The 19,776-nt window shown below is 40.9% G+C and overlaps 1 protein-coding gene across 1 annotated transcript in view; it reads left to right on the top strand.

Moving 5' to 3' along the window:
• The window catches only part of COL4A5 (collagen type IV alpha 5 chain), a 57,321-nt gene that overhangs the window by 25,639 nt on the left and 11,906 nt on the right, over positions 1 to 19,776 (top strand). The window contains exons 22-40 of the mRNA XM_017817450.1: positions 101 to 171; positions 393 to 584; positions 1,020 to 1,188; positions 1,838 to 1,930; positions 2,021 to 2,125; positions 2,707 to 2,804; positions 3,068 to 3,218; positions 3,862 to 3,975; positions 8,173 to 8,340; positions 9,214 to 9,303; positions 10,070 to 10,219; positions 11,487 to 11,585; positions 12,588 to 12,677; positions 13,000 to 13,139; positions 14,077 to 14,203; positions 15,421 to 15,501; positions 16,075 to 16,173; positions 16,737 to 16,787; positions 17,565 to 17,750. Coding sequence (XP_017672939.1) covers positions 101 to 171; positions 393 to 584; positions 1,020 to 1,188; positions 1,838 to 1,930; positions 2,021 to 2,125; positions 2,707 to 2,804; positions 3,068 to 3,218; positions 3,862 to 3,975; positions 8,173 to 8,340; positions 9,214 to 9,303; positions 10,070 to 10,219; positions 11,487 to 11,585; positions 12,588 to 12,677; positions 13,000 to 13,139; positions 14,077 to 14,203; positions 15,421 to 15,501; positions 16,075 to 16,173; positions 16,737 to 16,787; positions 17,565 to 17,750 — 2,274 coding nt within the window. The remainder of the gene's footprint in view (positions 1 to 100; positions 172 to 392; positions 585 to 1,019; positions 1,189 to 1,837; positions 1,931 to 2,020; positions 2,126 to 2,706; positions 2,805 to 3,067; positions 3,219 to 3,861; positions 3,976 to 8,172; positions 8,341 to 9,213; positions 9,304 to 10,069; positions 10,220 to 11,486; positions 11,586 to 12,587; positions 12,678 to 12,999; positions 13,140 to 14,076; positions 14,204 to 15,420; positions 15,502 to 16,074; positions 16,174 to 16,736; positions 16,788 to 17,564; positions 17,751 to 19,776) is intronic.

The following is a 19,776-nucleotide window of genomic DNA, read 5'->3' as shown; positions in this document are numbered from 1 at the left end:
TTTGCCTGATTTTAAAACAACTTATATATTATCTATGCAATCAGCATGCTTGATATTTACAGATTTATGTTTTTGTTTTATGTTTTTCTGCACTACTCAGGTTCTCCTGGTTTTCCTGGACCAAAAGGTGAAAAAGGGCTTCCTGGATTAACTGGCCTTGTAGGGCCACCAGTAAGTGGTGGTGTTATGTTCTGGTGGGAAAATAGTGTCTCATTTGTCTTGCATGATTCATAGATCTGTAAAGTCAAGATAATTTCTTGTCTAATGCTAATTTTTTTGTCATAACTACCTTGAATGCATAATCCTTATATTGTGCCAAACTTAGAGATGGAGTGAAAGAAAAACTAAAAGGCTTTTTTCCTTTTCTTTTTTTTTTTTTTTAATTCCCTCAGGGCTTCCCAGGGTCCCCAGGTGCTCCTGGGAGACCTGGTCCTAAAGGAGACCCAGGGGATGTCCTAATTTCTCCAAGAATGAAAGGTGACAAAGGTGACCCCGGCTTCCCAGGACCTCCAGGTCTCCCTGGCATAGATGGCACTCCTGGTCGAGATGGACTGCCAGGTTTACCTGGCCCTAAGGGGGAACCTGTGAGTTCCATTTTATGCTGTCTTTGATTGGATGGATATTTGGGGAAGTCCTGCATTGACATAGTGCAGAGAAGAGGACTGGCAATGCACTTTTTCTGAGTGTGATAAGGCTCTTCAGTAGATGCCAATCTACTGAGGATGCACTGAGGTACCTCCTGAATCTGTCAGTGCCTCTAGAAATAAGCTGAGACTTCTCTTGGGCAGTGTCAGATGGTCCTTTCTGCCCTTTTCTGTATCTCACCAATGTAGTGGGAAGAATTAAGGAGCCAGGTTTAGGCCTGCTCTCTCCCATATTAGTAAGATGTAGGCAGCCCATGGTCTTAAGAGCTGGAAGGGTAGAAAGTGCCCAAGAGTTTCAAAACAGAAGTGATGAAACACTTTACTCCTTTGATAGTAAATACATGATCTTTCCCATGCTACTCTTTCTGTTTTCAGGGCAGTGTTGCATTCAAAGGAGAAATGGGTATTCCAGGTGATCCAGGAATACCAGGTCTTCCTGGAGAAAAAGGGCTTCCTGGACCTCCTGGTTTTGGTCCACAAGGTTCACCTGGTGAAAAGGGCATCCAAGGTGTATCCGGCCGTCCAGGGCCTCCTGGTGTTCCTGGTGAGTGGGTCTCTGTGTGCCATTGAGCAAACACTGCAAAATCAAGCTTTGCCCTTTTGCCCCAGATAGTTCTCAGAACATGATGCTGCTTTTAAGATTTTCCCAGAGGCATTGTAAGACCTGGTATTTATGAGCTCCCTTGCTGAGGGTCATCACAGAATCACAGAGTGAGCAGCATTTGTGCCATGTTACTGCTGTGCCTCACCTTCTGCTCTGACCTCCAGAGAAACTTCTCCTTCCCCACTGACTGCAGTGGAAGTGCATTGTAACTGTCTGGCATGTGCTTAACCATCCTGCAGTTACAACAGCTTTTGAAAACAAGGGTTTGCTTTGAACAAGTTTGCTTTTGTTACTTGCTTGTCAACTACACAGATCCTAATCAAGCTGTGCTGGTGTCAGCTATGGAAAATACTAATCACTTGATGGTACCTAGGACAAAGCTTAGAAAAAAGTAGCATTGCAAGAAAACTGTCTTAACATTGAACAAGGCTTCTGAGACTCTGGGTGCTCTGTGGAGCTTGGGAGTGGAAAACCTGTTGGGTAAAGGGTTGCTGGTGTTTGAGTTCTTTGTAAGCACCTTTTTCTGCTGAAAGAAAAACAGAAAAGAAACTCCTACTTAGTGCCTCATATTTCTGCTTTTTTGTTTTAGGTCCAAAAGGTGACCCTGGACAGACTATTACAGAACCGGGAGTTCCTGGCCCCCCTGGTCCTCCAGGAAGAAGTGGTGATCCAGGTCTTCCAGGTAAAGCAGCAGCTAGATATCCAAGGAATTCCAAGATCTTTTTATTCTGACTGATTCTGGATAACTATGTTGATGTTCTTCTTTTCACAGGAGATCCTGGCCAGCCAGGTCAGCGTGGTTTACCCGGCATCCCGGGTGCAAAGGGAGAGCCAGGTATTCCTGGCATTGGACTTCCAGGACCACCAGGCCCAAAAGGTGTGTTTACTGCCATGGTATTGTTTTGTAGTGGTTGAAAGAGGGGACATAGGGGGGTTGTGTCTGCACTTTTTCCTAGTGAGTTGTTTTCTGTCTCTAGAATCCTTTAAAAGATGTTTGTCTTATGTTTATACATCTTTATAATAGTTTCAGAAATATCAGGAGAAAAAACTGCTGAGCTCTTTTTTTTTCTCTGTTCACTGTTCACTGTCCTGCTCCTTCCCAATCACTTACATTCTTCAGTAAATCAAGGACAAAAAAGCAAATGGGTAAAACTTCAGGAAGTGAGCTTGAATCAATAAAAGATCTCCAAATGCTGTCTCAAGATGTTAATGGTTCTGACGTCAACTGTTTGTAATTTTTGCAAAAGCACACAGTATGGGCAGTGCCCCACTTTGAGAGTCCCAGAGATCCTCTGTGGCAAAGACTATACTCAAAAGTTACCTCAGCCAAACAGGTACCCCCAAGGACACTTGAGCTAGCACAGAACCTCTTTTCATGGGCCTTAGGTATGTCTGGAAGAGTTGTTTTAATGCTCTCTGGTGTCCTTTCTCCTGCCCTAACCTTCATGTTATGTGCAGGTTTCCCAGGGACTCCAGGCCCCCCCGGAGCTCCAGGAGCTCCAGGTCGCCCTGGACTAGATGGACCTCCTGGACCACCTGGTTTCCCGGGACAGAAGGTCTGTATTTGTGTTTAGTATAAAACTTCCCTATCTTAGAGGTTTTTCTGGATCAGTGGGAAGATGGTGAGGAGGATTTCACCTCTTGTTCTCAGCTTTTGATGAGAAGGGAAGTCACATTCTCTGCCTGAGGTCTGAGTGAGAGCAGTAAAATAGAAATTGCACTGTAAGATGATGGTCATTTTTCCTTTGCTACTTGAATGTTTTTAGGAGAGGATAAACTTAGAAAACCCCTTTTTAATGTTTTTTTTAATTTGTAATAGGGAGATCGTGGATTTGGAGTTCCAGGACCACCTGGACCCCCAGGACCCCCAGGCATAAAAGGAGTTCAAGGACCTAAAGGTGATCCTGGCTTCCCAGGAAACCCTGGTCTCCCAGGACGAGCAGGTTTTGATGGAACTCCAGGGCCCAAAGGTATGGAGAACTCTTCTCTTTCTGTTCCCTATTGAACTTTTAAAAATGTAGATGTGCTGGGAGGCATATGGCAGTTAAATACAAGCAGTGTTGACTTCAGAGCAATTACTTCAGGGTCCATTTTTCCAAATCAGACACACCTGTGTAAATGGAAGACTGTGTTCTCAAAAGGCAAGCAAGGGAGTAAATACCAATCTGTGAGTCAGTACCTGAAAGTCTGTGTTCTAAAGACAAATTGTGTTTACATGGGGGTAAAACTTTATCAATAGAATAATTGTCATTTAGATACACTGTGCTTCAACATGCAAGAGCATTACAATTCATTTATTCCTGTTCTTGATCATGGTCTGTATTGACCTGCCCAGCCTGGTTTGCTGGAGAGCACCTGTTGAGTTTGATGTGGATGATGATGCAATATGTCTGTGGGTAGCCTAGAAACCTAAACTGCAAGCATTCCACACTGAGTGAGGGCAAACCTCTGGCTTTCAGAAATAGCCTCCAAAGTGTGTTTTTTCCTGTGTTGGATCAATATTTGTTTGCTTGCAAGAATGAGACTTCAAGTACAATGTGCAGGCACTCTGTTCTGAAAGTGAGTGTCTCTGAACTGAGTTCAGTATTTAACTAAACAGGAGTGTTCTTTTAGGTGATCCTGGACCAAGTGGACCACCAGGACTCCCAGGCCCACCAGGCATCCCTGGCATTGGTGGTCAAGGTCCACCTGGATCTCCAGGACCTCCAGGTCCAGTTGGCCCCCCAGGTAAAACTTGCATGAACTGTATGTACCCTTAGGTTATTTCTGGCCTGCACCAAGCAGCTACACAAGGCAGCAAGAAAAGATAGAGACTTCATGTCTATTAGCTTGGCTGTTTCGCCAGTCAAGCTGGCAAAACTTGGTACATGATGATGTTTACTGAAATCAGTGGGATTACATTCAGCCCTGCCATTTGCACAACTTGCATAAATCTCAAGGGTGTAAAAGCCCACTTTGGAGAGAGCTCAGAGTCTCAACAAAAATTCTAGAAAGTGTTGTGCACAGATAGTGCCAAAATCTCTGTGAAGGAGTTTATCCTTAGAGTTCATATTCTTCAGGACAAGACAGAAGGGAGCACAATGTTAGTGCAGAGGTTTTGGGATACAGAAGAGGAGGAAAGCTGCTTTGAGCTGCCTGTACTGTGCTATTTTTACATTGCTTTCAAACAGCAAGATGGTTCTTAAATTCTGAAATGGTTTTCTAGCTTACCAAGCTGTATTCCAAATTCACTGGATGAGAGGTATTTTTTAATATTTTTTTATATTTTGATCTAGAAAATTAAGTTCTGGTTTGGAAAAAAAGCAAGCTTAATTCCCTATACAATGCTTTTTGTCTTCCCTCTACTTACTTGTTGAATACAAAATCAAGTCAGTAATTCAGGCTCTCCCTAGCATGGCCAGGCACTTTTTCTTTTCTTTTTTTTTTCTTTAATGGAACCTGAAGCACAATTTAACTCAAGTTAATGTGGAAAGGAAGAAATCATGAGTATTCCAAACAAGCAGGTTCATTATTTTGTAGAGGAGAGAATGTTCTCCAGGTAGTGACATGATACTGTTTTAACAAAAGCCTGTCAATAAAAGAGGTCATACACACAATTATCTTGTCATAAGCCCAGCTAGAAAAGAGTTTTAGAATTTTTCTTACAGAAACCTCTGAGTTCTGGGATTCCTGATTCCCTCATGCACTTTTTTTTTTTCTGCAAAACCAACAAGTTTTATGAGTCCTGATAGGTTTAAATTAGATTGACAAAGTAGAATCCAAGAATGGTGATAATAAGGAATAATGTCTCTGATGTGAGTTTGGTTATCTTTTGTCCAAAATGACTGGTGACTGATGAAGATATGAACTTGTTCCATTTCTGTGCACAAAGGGTACATGTGCATGCATGCACATCATTCTATTCACGAAGTTTGTTTAGGGAAATTCCTTTCCCCTTCATTCAGTGAATGGGCTTGCTGTGCATCAACCCTTGATGTTGCAAATATGTGGCAGTCACCACAGTGAGAACATTTCTGTGGACTTGAGCAGCCTTGCCCTGAAACAAACCCTTCAAAATCCATCTGGTTCTTGCCATGCCTGTGTGAATGTTTGCATTGCATGTTTGTGAGCTACACCTTCTGAATGTGTTTGTATGCCAGCACTGGGCTTGGCATTGTTTGCAATGCATGCTGACAAATTCATGGCCAGCTGTTAAGACCATGGGTCGTGGATTAGTTGATCATATTCAGATCTTTGCCGAATCTCAGCTCCCAGTTCATAAAGTGCTTAAGTTAAAGGTAGGCAAGCACTTGAATAAGTAGACCCGTGGAGCTTGAGTTCTACTCACATGCGTAAAGTGTGGGTCATGTCTAGGTCTGTTTTTTCACAGGTTTCTGAGTGGGGAAGGAACATGTGGTCGGTGCACCAGCAAGCCTGTAACGTGCCCAGTACTGAGAGCTAGGGACAGAAGGGGTCTGGGCAATGTGCACAGGGGTTCCCTGAGCCAGGGGGTGGATGCTGTGCCTGGCTTGCTGTGCTGACTGTACAGCCTGAGCTGCACTTGGGGCTAAACTGGAACAGCAGGGAACACAGGGGTGTGTCTGGGGTGAGGGGTGGGATGTATTAGCATGAGTTCGAATGTTTCATCCAATGCATGTTCTTTTGTCTTCCTGTAACATCTCCTCTGGTGTTAGCCAGAATTTGATTTCATGTGATCACTGATTTATTCCGCAAAATACCAATGTTGGCAAATGCACAACGATCACTAGAGCTGATGGATTTGAAATGCCTCTGTTTTCACTCTTCATGTCTGTACTGACTAATCATTGTGGCTACTAACAGCATGGTGGCTCTGAACTCTAATGCATGCTTGAGAAATCCTTGTTATTTCCCTTGGCACTGCTCTGTCTCTGTTTTGTGCAGAATGTCTTACATTCCCATCTCCCATCCCTTGCTTGTTTTACCAGGCTGTTTTAATTCTGTTTCTTTATGCAACATTAGGGTAAAGTTTCTGAGGCTCTGTTTTCCAGATAATTTGGACAATTTCTGGAAGAATTTCCCTGTTCAGAATTTCCTTTCTCTGCACCACCATTTATTCAAATAGTTTGCAGTAGCTCAACATTTTTCTTTTTTTTTAAATATGTAACAAATTACTTTAGAATTTACTGTGTTGTCTGTATTATTCTAATTATGATGTGGCTACATTTTTGAGAACCAGAAATTCAATTAGAATTAATTTCTATTTGCAAAAGTATCTTTATCATTCTAGATAAGGAGTTTGTCCTCTTATTGGGTAATACATTATTTTCTCCTTTTTTTTTTTCCTCCTGCTGATAGAAAGCCCTTAAACACACAGCATGTGCATTCCCTTAAGCATCATCTGCAGAGGAAGCAGTTCCAGGCACATGACCCCACAGTTTAATGCAGTGATAAGCTGCTGCCAAAGGGGAGCATACTTATCATTAAATAAATACAAGTCTACAGCTTATGCCATCAAGAAAACTCCATCTGCCTTTTCAGTGTGCAAAGAACACATGATGACATCACTCCTAAACTTGTTCCTGCAGCCCAGAGTGGGGTCACCATTACAAAGTTCTGCTGCCTGGGAGTTACTTATGAAGTTTTGGCACGGTGGTGTCATTATCTCAGTAGATTATGTCACTGCACAATATGCTGTCTGTGGGTGTAACAATGTACATTTGCATAATAGAACTAAAAGAATGGGGGAAAATATTTAAAGGCTTTTTGTGTGATAAAGAAGCAGCATCTATTGAAAATCCCTGTTTGAAGAATGTGAGGCCAGCCAACAAGAAGCTGATTGGTAGGATGTTCTCTGGTGTTCAGAAGGTGTCCAAGCCAGTATCTAGATATGGCAGTTTTGTAAAAAAACATATAAGAAAAGCTTATTCTCTACTTTTGTAGAGAATACTAGACAAGAAGAGAGGGAAAAACAATTTTATTTTTAAAATGTACCATCAGTATTTGAAAATATCTCACTGTTGTTTCTGCATACAGTGGTGGCTGCACCTTGAAAAAGACACTGAAAAAACTTGGAGTGTCCTTGCAGTGTGGTTTCTCTTAACTGCATTACTGTTGAATTCTTTGTACTTAGATCTGCTTTCTGTAACTTCAGGTAGATTTTTTTTCCTTGTTCTAATGTGTATGTGCTTTATTTTGTTTCCTAACTTAACGACTATTACAACTCCTTAATGCTACCTGTCTCAACTTCCTGATGAGCTCTAACTCATTGGCTTTTGAACCTCAGGTCCCCCAGGTACTGTGGTTTCTTTACCAAACCCTTTTCTTAACTTCAGATTTATGAATAATCCTTTTTTGTCAGCTACATTTCCAGAGTGAGCATCTTCACTGCTACCATGCACTGGAGGGAAACAAGCTCTCTGCTTGCCCGGGCAGTGCCTCGAGCTCAGTGTCATTAGCATTAAACAATCTTAAGCATATTTTGACAATTCATATTTTTCATTCAGGGAAATGTAAGGCCTTGCAAAATTTTGCTATCCTTCAAAAATATTCAGCCAATGTTATCTTAGGATGTAGTAAAACAGAATCATTAATGGAAATATAAGAATTTCAATACTTAGTTATAAAACACAAACCAGTCTAATCAATTTTGGCTTTTTGCTTTATAAGTCAGGCTTAAAGGGTTGTTGAAGACAGTTGTTTTTCTTTAGAGACTATTTTTTTTAATTGCATTTGCTACACCTTGGTAAAATTTTAGTAATGCCTATCTTCAGGAGAATATGGCCTTTTAACACTTGGAAGCCATTAAAAAATAAATTGCTTTAGAAGAATTGCAGGGTTTTCATCACTGCTAGGAATGGACTGCAAATAAAACTTAGCTATTCCTACAGCAGTGCACCCAGAGACACACAGATCTCAGCCTTGCCTGACTTTTCTAAAAGATTGTGTCTTAACAACATTCTCTAGGGTTGCAAGGCATCCCAGGGGAGAAAGGGGATCCAGGTCCTCCAGGCTTCGACGTTCCTGGTCCTCCAGGTGACCGAGGAACCCCCGGATATCCAGGACCCCCTGGTCTACCAGGGCCTCAGGGTTCACCTGGGCCACCTGGCAGGGATGGAATACCTGGATTTCCAGGTAAGTTCATATATTTTGCTTGTGGACAAAGACCAAACTGTAGTTACAGATGGATGCTCTTTATGCTTGGCCATGACAGCTTATTGAACTTTGATGTTTATCCTACCTATTTAAAGTTGGATACATGTAACTGTTACATCTCATACTTTTAAAAAAATTGTAACAAAATTTGTTGCATTAAAATCCTTGTTACCCTTCCACTTTTCCATGTAACTTGATTTAAATATTGTACACCTTATTCTGTTTCATAACTTTCAAATGTGACTTTGATCATCTTTGTTATGATACTTTTCTAATTTATTTTGTGATTTTTTTTCTAGTCACTGCTACAATTTAGAAATAAAATTTGTTTAAAGAAAATAATTACGAATGCTACATAGTCTTAAATGTTACTTTCCTTATTCTACATGTTAGACTACTTAGTTAAGCTAGTCTGTTTTGTCCTTTGAAACAGAAATTCAAAAGTGAGAGTCCTTCCTTTTGATAGAGGAGACAATACAAAACATTCTAAAAGTAGTGTATACTTAATTGTCTTCTTGGCTTTCACTAAATTCAAGTTTGCTTCAAACAAGTATTTGTATTTCAAACCAGGGAACTAAACTTCTTGAAGGTACAAATATGCTTTCTGCCATAACAGAGCACTGCAAATTTTCTTCCCAGGACTTAACTGTGGAAAATGTGCCACAATTTTCAAGTGTCATTGTATCTGATTTAGATCTATACAAGAACTGAGTGCTTGTAATTCCCTTAACACAGGCTTTATATGCATGTGCTGGTTCATAAGTACCATAGAGGGGCAGGGAAAGTAAAATTAAGGTACTGGTAAGTCTTGAGGTTTTGTTCAGAATGACAATGGTGATTCAATGCCTTTAGGTGCCAAGGGTGAGATGGGCGTCATGGGAGCTCCTGGTCCTCCAGGGCCTCCAGGAACTCCTGGAAGAAATGGCCTGCCTGGCTTGAAAGGTAATGTTTGTTTTATACACCCAGAAGAGAATGCAGAATGCTGTTTTCCACATCCTGTGTGGAAGGAGGATGTGTAATACTAACATCTAGATCTTCATTATTGGGACCTGCTTAAGTTATCTTCTTTTGACAGTGCTGATGTTTTGAGCCATAGCATTCAGTCACACTGTTTAATTGATGTCATGAATTGTTAGCTATTTTAAAAACTTTTCCTTCGGATGGATGGCACTGAAGTAAAGCAATATTTCTGAAGTGTGTTGTGAAGTCTGCTTAAAGGAACAGAAAGAAGAAAATCAGTAGTTTTGGGTTATGGGGTTATCCAAAATCAGCTCTGTAGGTATCACAGAGAAACTCTTCTATCTGCATTTTCCTAACCCCCTCGTAGGAGAAGAAGAGTTCTGTAGAAGAAAACCCCAATTATCTCCCTGGAACAGGGAGGCTGTGAATCCAAAGCTGCTGTAGCTGTTGCTGGTGGCCCATTGTGGTGGGGCTCTGGGAGCTCTAAACGTGGCTCATACAGACACAGCTGGTCCCTCTGTGCTGGGCTGCCCAGAGCTCACAGACACCCCTGTGCACTCCATCCCTTGGCTTTGTTCCAGGGCTAAAGGTGCTTGTGAGCAGCCTTGCATAAACTGACTGATCATTTAGTGAATTCCAACTTCATGACTAAATCATGGACTCCCTGGGTAAGAAAAAGCATTACAAATGTATTAGCCTACCTTAAGGATTATATTCTTTTCCCTTTTGTTATCTGTCCCTGCTGTAGGTAACAGTGGGTTGCCTGGTCCGCCGGGGCCTCCTGGACCGGTAGGACAGAAAGGCATCAAAGGTGAAGCAGGTCTGCCAGGTCCACCCGGAAAAGTTGATCCAAAACAGCTGGGAGCAAAAGGAGAAAAAGGAGAGCCAGGTGTTCCAGGTAAAGAACTTTGCATGTGGTCTGGGGAGGTGGTTTGTCCTCTACAGATAATAGTGAGCTGTGACTGAATCCATTACAGTTCATTCTTTCTTACAGAAAAAAATAAACTGAGAATATGATTGTGGCTTACGGGTCTTATATTTTAGGCCTTTTTAAAGGGGTTATATGGCCAAGTTCCTCTGTATGGTTAGTTTGCAATGACACTATTATTTGGCACATGGCAATATTGTAATAACACTGAGGTGCTTTCAGCAGGATTACAGTTCACTCTTCTAGGTGTTATTCCTAAGCATGATGAGAGATAGTTGTCATGGCTGCTGCACTGGCTGCATTTCTGCTGCCTCAAAGGCCTTTGGGCCTTTCCCTTCTAGGATGAAGTTACACAGGTCATCTGCTCATGCACCACCTCCAGATTCTCCCTTTGGGTGTCTCTAAGTTTACCCACCTCTGAGCTATATGTCATCTGTGTGTGTTTCTACTTGGGAAGTTGGCAGCCTGAAAGTTTTTCCCAGTCCACTCAAGTCTGTTTTCTCTCTCAGTTTTGGTGGCTTTCCACTCCTCCCCCGCTTGGGGTTCTGATACCTCCTTTGAACTCTAATTGAGTCTTGAGAAGAGTAAAAATATTCTACCCTACAGAGAACCAGAATGCCTTTCCCTAATGTTGTCCCAGCCATTATTGTGCTAATTTATCTATTGTATTAATTTCTGTGAAGCCTAGGTAGGATCCTAAGACACTACTTTCCTTTTTCTTTCTTTCCCCTCTGTTAAGTAAGAGCTGTAGAAGCAGGTTTAAGGCAGGGCAACACAAAGTCAATGTATGGGATAACAACCACATGGAATTTGGAAAAATCTGCTAAAACACATGCTTTGCTTTTTATAATGTATTAGTCCCAAAGTGATTCTGGTGTAGCAATGTAATTAAACTTGTATATAAATAATCAGGGTGAATATAGAAAGGTTAGCATGGAATCTGCTCATCTGAAAGACAGTCCTTCTGAATGAAGTGTATTTGCAGTAGTCAGAAAGTTACTTTTTCCTCTCCTTTCTTATATTGTTCCCGTTCTGTAGTAATTTTAATCTTTCCAGAACCAATATTTTGTGTTCTGTGATACTTCTCTTTGCTAAACTAGGAGGAATTATATTTATTGAAGAAAAATCCCTATTTGGATTTTTGTTCACCTATAGCTACATCTGATCTTTTAAGGTGAAAGAAAACATACAGTAGTAGTAATAGTAATAACAATAAACTGTATCTTTTTCCTTTGAGGTATTCCTGGTTTATCAGGACAGAAAGGTTATCAAGGACTCCCAGGTGACCCAGGCCCACCAGGACTTAGTGGCCCACCAGGTGTGCCAGGATTGCCAGGTCAGTAAACAAGGCCTCACAGAGACAGCTTTGAGTAAGAATTTGCATGAGCTTTGATAACACGGAATTGGGATGTTAATCCAGGTATATCTAAGCAAAGCTTAGAAATTTACACTTAAAACTGCAGCACAGTTTTGGGACATTCAAAGTCATTATCCAAACAGCATGCTTGGAGCTCTTTCCTTCAAACAGACCCAAAAGCTGCTTTAAGCTGATCCCACTGAAGATTAGGGTAGCTTTTAGGATGACTGGAAAAATGCTTTGCTGCTTCAGCAAGTAACACAACTGCAGGATCTGCCAACAGGACCTGTTGTTTCAAATGTTTATTTCTTGTATTGTTAATAATTATACTTTGCAAATGGCCAAATGAATGTATTGCAGAAGCTGTTTCTGGGTGTCACATCTTTACTTTAAAGAATTGCAAGGATCAGGAAAACAAATTCTATTTTGCACTGTTTCTCCCCACAGCTGTAACAATTTCTCCGAGATCTTGAGTCCTTGCTTGCTGTGTCTAATGTAGGTCTTGCTCTAAATATCTTGTTGGGCTTGGGGAATATTTTTAACCATCCAGGACTCAAACTAGTTTGGGCATTGTAGGTTGCATTTAATTCTGTAATAGAAGCTGCTCAATACCTGTTGCAGGTAAGAAAGAGATAATGTGTTCATTCTGCAGAACAACTCAGGAGAGACCAAGTCACACCAGTACCAAATAGTTTCAGATGGTGGTTAAATCATGGCCTGAGATTTGACCCATTTCATTAGACTAATCTTCAAAACAAATAAGCAGTTGCCCTGATCGAATTTTTGCTTGGAACAAACTGAAGGTCTTTAATATTTTACTACAAATGAGTGTGAAAAAGCATGTAGGAGCAGTATGAGGCCTAAAGCAACTTCAAATCCACTGCCTTTGTAATTAGATGACAAGCAGATTCATATGAGAATGCATGAATATCTGAAACTTTTAATTATTGCCATTAATTAACTAAATCACACCTCTCCTAGGCATCAAGGGAGACATGGGGCTTCCTGGGCAGCCAGGACCGACAGGACCTCCAGGATTAAAAGGTGCTATGGGAGAGATGGGCCTTCCAGGTTAGTTTCTGTGCTTGTATTTTACTTAATTTGGGACAGTGTTTTCCTTTTATATAGTACAAAGATGGATCTGCTTGTATGTACTATGTAATAATAAAGAGCAATAAAGTTGAGGAATACATAAAGCCCTAAATACATAATTGAGATTTTTAGATAATTAGTTTAGTTTGTTTTTAAAAATAAAAACACATTAGGTATTCAAAGCCAGCCAGTGAAATTGTTAGTCCTTTCTAGTTCAGTTACTGTACTTTGAGTGATTTCTGTAAATTACTGCAGAAGTTTTATTTATATTTATAAAACTTGTACTTTATCTCTTGGACAGGCCCCCCAGGGATTAAAGGCAGCCAAGGAATAGCAGGACGTCCAGGGCAGCCTGGGCCTGCAGGATTTCCTGGATTGAAAGGGGAGAAAGGTGACCCTGGTCTTTCAACCATTGGTATTCCTGGTCCCCCTGGACCAAAGGTACCTTTACAAATTTTTTCGACTGAAAAGTCCATGAGGAAATTAGATTCTCTGTTGATTTTTTTTTTCTCCCAACTATTGCTTAATATCTATTATGTATAACTGTAAATATGTATATAAGTATATTAATAACAAGCAGGGTTGACTGTGGTTTGTTCTTTTCAGGTGGGAGCAAAAATTTCTAATTTTAAAGGTGAAAATATTTATATATAATTTAATCATGTTAAAGGAGAAGATAGTTTATCAGACTTTTCAAACTGGGTTCAGTTAGTGGCCTAGTCTTCCCTGTGACACTTTCATAGTTGTTAGGGATTAATACAATTAGTATCACATTGTTCCCGTGTCTAATTATGTAGTTAATTATTAAAAAATTAAGACAACTTGCATTTAAGAATAGATTACTAATAATATAGCATGATTGCTACTGCTTAAAATTTTTAAGTCTATATAAAATATTTGCATTAACATTTATGTATGTCATCCTTTCTGCCAGCCACAAAACAGGGATAAAAAGATCTTCAGAATATCTTGCAGTCTTCAGTGATGCCTTACACCTGATGTTGAGCACAATTAATTTAGCCAAAACATTGCATGATTAAAGCTCCCCAGATTTCTTTTTTTTTTTTATTCTGCATTATCATGGGGTAAAAATCTCCGTTTCTTCTTGAAAAAAGGAAGACACTTTTTTCTCAGTGTAGGCCAGTTCTGAGGAAAAACTATGATACTCTGTACAAAATTATAGGGGAAAACTGTTGAAGTCTTTACTCTTGCTACTTCCGATGAATTTTCTGTTGAGATGTTTGACATTACCTGGATATAAGGAGAGGTGTACCCAATATAATGATGACCTTTATGTGATGGTAAGACAGGGAACATACAAGAAAGGCTTACCCATCTTATAAAGACTGGGTTCTTATTTCTGCTTTGTGTTTTCTAGGGTGACCTTGGTTTGCCTGGATACCCAGGTAGTCCAGGCAGTAAAGGTATAGCTGGAAATCCTGGTTTGCCTGGATTTCCAGGCAGTCCAGGTGCAAAAGGAGAACCAGGCCTTCCTGGATTCCCAGGTAATTCTCAACAGATTTTTTTTCATTTTCCCTCCTGCTTATATTGGTACACACAGCTAAACACAGTGGGTAACTGGGGGAGGGCTCCAGCTTCTTTCAGAGTTTCTGGCAGTCTGCTGCTTCTAAGCTTTGTGCCGTTGGAATTGGCAACAGTAAGTGTGGGAATGCATCTCTTAAGAGTGCCTTCTGAAATTATTCATCTGCTCTGAGGGGATGTAGCAGTTGTGTTAGCTAATGCTCCCCACTCTCCACAGCAATCAGACTCTCACATCCTCTGACCCACAAATACTCCTGTCCATATTTTTCCTTCATGAATCAATAGAGAAGTGCTATCAGGAAAACAGAGCTTGTTTTTCATACCATTTACTGTCTAAAAGTATGTTGTAAAGAGAAATCTCTGAAACATAATTGTTAGGTTTTGCGATCTTCTCTAAAAAATATTAGTAGAGATTGTTCACAGGTATACCTCAGCTATTCATTCACAATTTAAAGAAACAAAGGTTTTACCTGTTCTACAGTTATGCTTGAGCTGCTTTGATGTAGGAAATTAGGGAATTTATAACTTTGGTCATGGCAGCAGGAAGCTCAGAAGAGAACAAAACTATGACCATGAACCTGACAGGTTTTACCCTCTGCTTCATGTTGTGCCTGAGAGTCTGAACAGCCAGAACAGTGTATTGAGACACTGCCTTGGTCAGGCTCAGGTGCTGTTCAGAGCAGACACTGAACAGATCGTTGGTTTTCCTACCTCCCACTCAGCTCATGCTGTAGGGGTGAGAATGCAGTCTAAACTCTTAAGACCGTTTTTATTAAGATCCTTTTTCAGGAAAAGGAAAAGAGGATTGGGGAAGAACTATCCAATCACAATTCATAATGCTTCCAATTTGTTGTCAAGCAGAAACACCTGTCTCTAAAATAGTAATTTTCTAGCAGACTGCCAGACTTGCTGTGTCCTTGGCCATGGGCACTCAACAATTAGGAAGACAGTTTTGAGAGTTGCAGTAAGGACAGCTGTGCTAGTGTGTTTTGTTTCTGTACACTCTTTGCTTTACAATTCACATCCTTGGTCAGCTGTAAATCTGCAAAATGAGCACAATTACAATCTCTTGGTAAAATGAGCTCATTTGTTACTCCGGGCATCTCAGATTGTGGCATTTCAAGATCTGCTGAAAAACCAGTTTTGTGCTTAATTTTATTGAAATGCCTGTGCTTCACAGGAACACCAGGAATTCCAGGACCAAAAGGTATTGAGGGGCCTCCAGGTAATCCTGGCCTGCCTGGACCACCTGGGCCAGTAGGTGAGCATGAACAGAGCAGCAGAGATAAGCAGCTTCTGTGAAAAACATAACACATGAAGCCACTTCCTTTCTTCTGAACATCTTCTTTTTAACATCTTGAAAATTCATCTATATGTACATGGGTGCTGTCATTGCAGGCACATAATTCACTGAAATTAAACAGAAAAGAAAGAAGTTTTAACTTTCTTTTGAGGACTTGTGTCTACTGTCATAGTCAATTCATTATTGACTATTGAAACAAGAAGTTAATTGTTTCAGTATTTACCAGCTTTATTTATGTTAAGTACTCCAGTGGTCTAACCTGTTTATATAGGAGCAAAGACTTAATTTATTCTAAAGGGAAACATTATATTATTTTTAGCAAACAGAGACTGCTTGAAAGGTCACATGCCTAAAAGCCTCTTCTAAACTGCCAGAAGAGAGAGAGAAAGGTCTTAATTTTAAGATTACACTCCTGTGAATCTTGTATTGCACTGCCACACCTTCAGATTCAGACGGTGGGGAGGGGGGATGCTGCTTTTTTTTGTTGTAGGTTAGGCATGGCTGTGCTAATGTGTTCTGTTCCCCTCTTAGGTGATATTGGTCGTCCTGGCCCTCCCGGTCCCTCAGGGGAGAAGGGACAGCCCGGCCGAGACGGGATCCCGGGACCAGCGGGTCAGAAGGGTGAACCAGGTTAGGTGTCCTTCCTGTTTGTTTTCTCCTCTTGACTCTGCTTTGGGATGTTCTGCTTACTCTGTCCTTTCTTCCCTGTAACTGCCCTTACACCTCCAGAGCTGTTCCTGTGGTTCCCAGCTGCTGGGTGCTCACAGAGGTGCCAGTGAGGCACAGGACAAGAATTCAATCAGCTCTTAGATTTTATTACCTGACTTCAACACCAGCCCCCGTTCCTGTATTCCATGTTGGCTGTATTGTTTCAGCTCAGTTACAGGGTGCATAAACAGTGTAATGTCTGCCCTAAAAATAGAACCCCAAACAAAAAATGCAAACATAGCATCTCCCAAAATCTGAAAGAATATGGATTGGAAATGGATGGAAATGCTTGTGAAAGTTACAGATGCATTCAACAGCAAAACCTCTGGCTTTGATGAAGACTGGTGAGTGCACGAGAATTCCAGGAATCTCAAGGAATCACAGATTTAGATGAACTGCATTTTCATTGTTCTAAGCCTCACATTCCCATTCCTGGAGACCTGAAAGCTAGATGTTCATTATTAACTGAATGTGTTTCTTTTCAGGTTTACCAGGTTTTGGGCGCCCAGGACCTCCAGGACTCCCAGGATTGTCAGGTAAAGTTTCCCTGTTGCTCCTTGTTAAAATGTTGAATGTAAAATACATATATACACCAAAAAAAAAGAAGGGTGTGTTGTATGCTCTGCAACAAATGAATGTCATGGCAACAACTAAAATAACAATTTTTTTTCTCAGCAGACTGTCTTAAATTAACCACAGTAATAAAGACGTTTATTACTGACCACTGAATTTTGTAAACTAGCAATTATGCAGCCAGAATAAATGCACACAGGACTACAGCCTAGTGCATTGTGTGGAACTTTGCTGATTTGTCTCAGTAAATAAAGCATTCATACAACAGATGAGAAATGAAGTTGCTTTAAAAGTACAGCTACTTGCTATATTGCTTCCTTTCCAGTAGCATTAAAGTTCCTAAATTCCTCCAGCTTATTTTAAAGTTTTGCAAGTATGTCTTAACTTTCAGCAATGTCTAAAAAAAAGTTATGAAGTCTTAATATAGACAGATTTCTTCACAGAGAGTTTTGCTTATAGACTTACAGTCTCAGAGGATGTTTCTGACTTACAGCATCACCGAGTAGTGAAGTGACACTTAGTAAGACTTTTTAACATGTCAGAAGGTACACTGCTTTCTCCTGCAAGAATTATTAGCCTTAACTCTTTCCTGAGTGTTAGACAATTTTACCCTGTCTGACTGACAGGGGAGCTGTGGCCAGACTTGGACCTTCTGCAAGAGAGAGAAATGGCTCTGCAAATTGACTTTTGGCCTTTTGTAACAGAATGTAACAATGTAACGTGGCTGTCTGGTTTTACAGGGCAAAAAGGAGAACTTGGGTTACCTGGCCCACCAGGGCCCCCTGGACTTCCAGGTCTGAAGGGAGAACCAGGTTTCCAGGGATTCCCTGGTCTACAGGGTCCACCAGGTCCACCAGGATTACCAGGGCCACCTCTGGAAGGTCCTAAAGGTAACCCTGGCCCACCAGGTGTTCCAGGAAGGCCAGGTAAGAGCATGATCCATACCTGCAAACATCTTTGACACTTTGATATTTTGCTGGTAGGTCATCAGCCTTCAAACTCTCTCAGTTTATTTGGATGGATAAGTCCAAGCCTCATGGCATAGGTCTGTGGGCAACCAGAGCATTTTGTTGCCAAAAGTAACAGTATCTAAAAATGAAACAGCCCCAGTTCCTCTGAGTTTCTGATACCTGGCAGCAAAAATCGAAGGCGTTGCTGAGCGGGCGGTTCTCCGCATGCTGTCCCAGTAATCACCTCGCAAGCACGGCACCGACCTCTGAACGTCTGATACCTTTGCAGTACTTGTCACGTGATCAGCAAATGTCATCGTGCACAAAACCCAAAAGTAACAAACCCCATCACTGTAAGAGTCATGACAATCAAACTCCCACTAGCACCACAGCATGATCCGGTCGGATAGCTGCTCATCTCCGTCTCATGTAACACAAGTCATTGCTCCATTGTGTCCTGTGCCTCCCGTGGACTCCGTGCTCCGTCGTGCCATGTTCATCTTCCCATTCCATGTTTGCATTTTGTTCCTGCACCAACTAATTCTGGGAATGAGAAAACTCTATACTGAGTTAACATGGCTGAGCAACTACCTTGCCTGTATTAGAGTTTGATTTTTTTTGTGTGTGTGTGTTACAGAATGTTCATTTGAATTTAGATACTGCTCTTGAAAATATTGAACTTTAATGAACCTGTCACAGCTTTGGCTCAAGCTTATTGCTGTATCTTGAATCCAGAAGTACTTTGCTACCAATGAGACTCATCTCACTTAACAGGCTTGATATTCTCCCTAAAGGAGACTGCTTTCAAACCAAGCCACTGGTTGATGACAGATTTTTTTTCTTTGCGTACTAATGGTGAAGTAATATTTTTATTTATTGCCCTTTACTGCCCTCAAACTATTCTTTTATTTAAAGACTTTTCTGAGGAGAGTTAGTTTTGAGTTACTATATTGGTAAAATAGCTGCTACACACATATATTGTTCATCTTTGGGTATCAAGGGAGAGTTTAGTTTTGCAGTACACATTTGGAAAGATTTTAAGAATTGCTTTTTCCTCATGCTTGCTTCTGATACAAGAGGAGGCTGTCCCACTGAAAAATGTTTTTTAGAATGGAATTATATCAAAATCTTTTCCCCAGAACTGGAATTGTCATATGTTATTATTCTCAATGGCAGTATGAGCTTTTTCTTGTGCAGAGTGGGCTATGAACTCATCTTCATCTACCCTAACTGTGCATTCAAAAAATGAGTCATTGTAAACAACATTTGTTTTTAATTTATAACACCTTAAAAACTGGGTTGCTGTTTGCCAGTATAATGAGGTTTTCTTTTAGTCCTAGTAAAAATACTTGAATTGTGTTGTATCCTAAACATGCTTTGGGTGTGACTGGTGTGAAACAGCCCCATGGGTTAATAATGCACAGCCAGTTACAATGTCTTCCTGTTTTCCTGTTTGGTCAGTGGAATGAGGCGTGCATGCCCTCCCCCTTTCTGCTGGAGGAACCTACTCCCTGCTGTACCCCAGGGGCTCTAACCAGGCAGTGGAGCATCCCTGCAGCAAATTGGTCCTCCAAGTTTGCTTTTGACTTTCTGTAATTTTTCTGTATGTAGAGTGGTGCAGCAATTAAAATTTTGGCCCAGGAACCTGATTGGTCTGTAACAGTATGGGCTTTCCTTTTTAAAAGATTCTTTGTAGAGGATATCTCCGAACTCTAAAAAAAAATTTGAAGTAAATCAGCTAAGCAGTATCTGATGTATAATAAAAGTGCCAACTAAGACTCTCTGCTCTGCTGCAGCACTGGGGTTTTATGGAGCTTCTCATCCTGTTCACACTTCCCTGTAGAAATCAGGTTCTTACTGACTCCAATCAGTTGGGGAGGTGGAGAAATGGTGGGACTCGTTTTGTGCAGATTTATGAGCACTGGCAGGGGAGGGAACAATCAGTGAGGTTCTGCTCAGCCATGTTCTCTCTCTCTTTCTCTTATTTTTTTTTTTTTGGATA

This window comes from Lepidothrix coronata, unplaced genomic scaffold, assembly GCF_001604755.1.
Source record: "Lepidothrix coronata isolate B3197 unplaced genomic scaffold, Lepidothrix_coronata-1.0 Scaffold2, whole genome shotgun sequence".
Lineage (NCBI taxonomy): Eukaryota > Metazoa > Chordata > Aves > Passeriformes > Pipridae > Lepidothrix > Lepidothrix coronata.
This window is presented reverse-complemented; position numbering and strand designations above follow the sequence as displayed.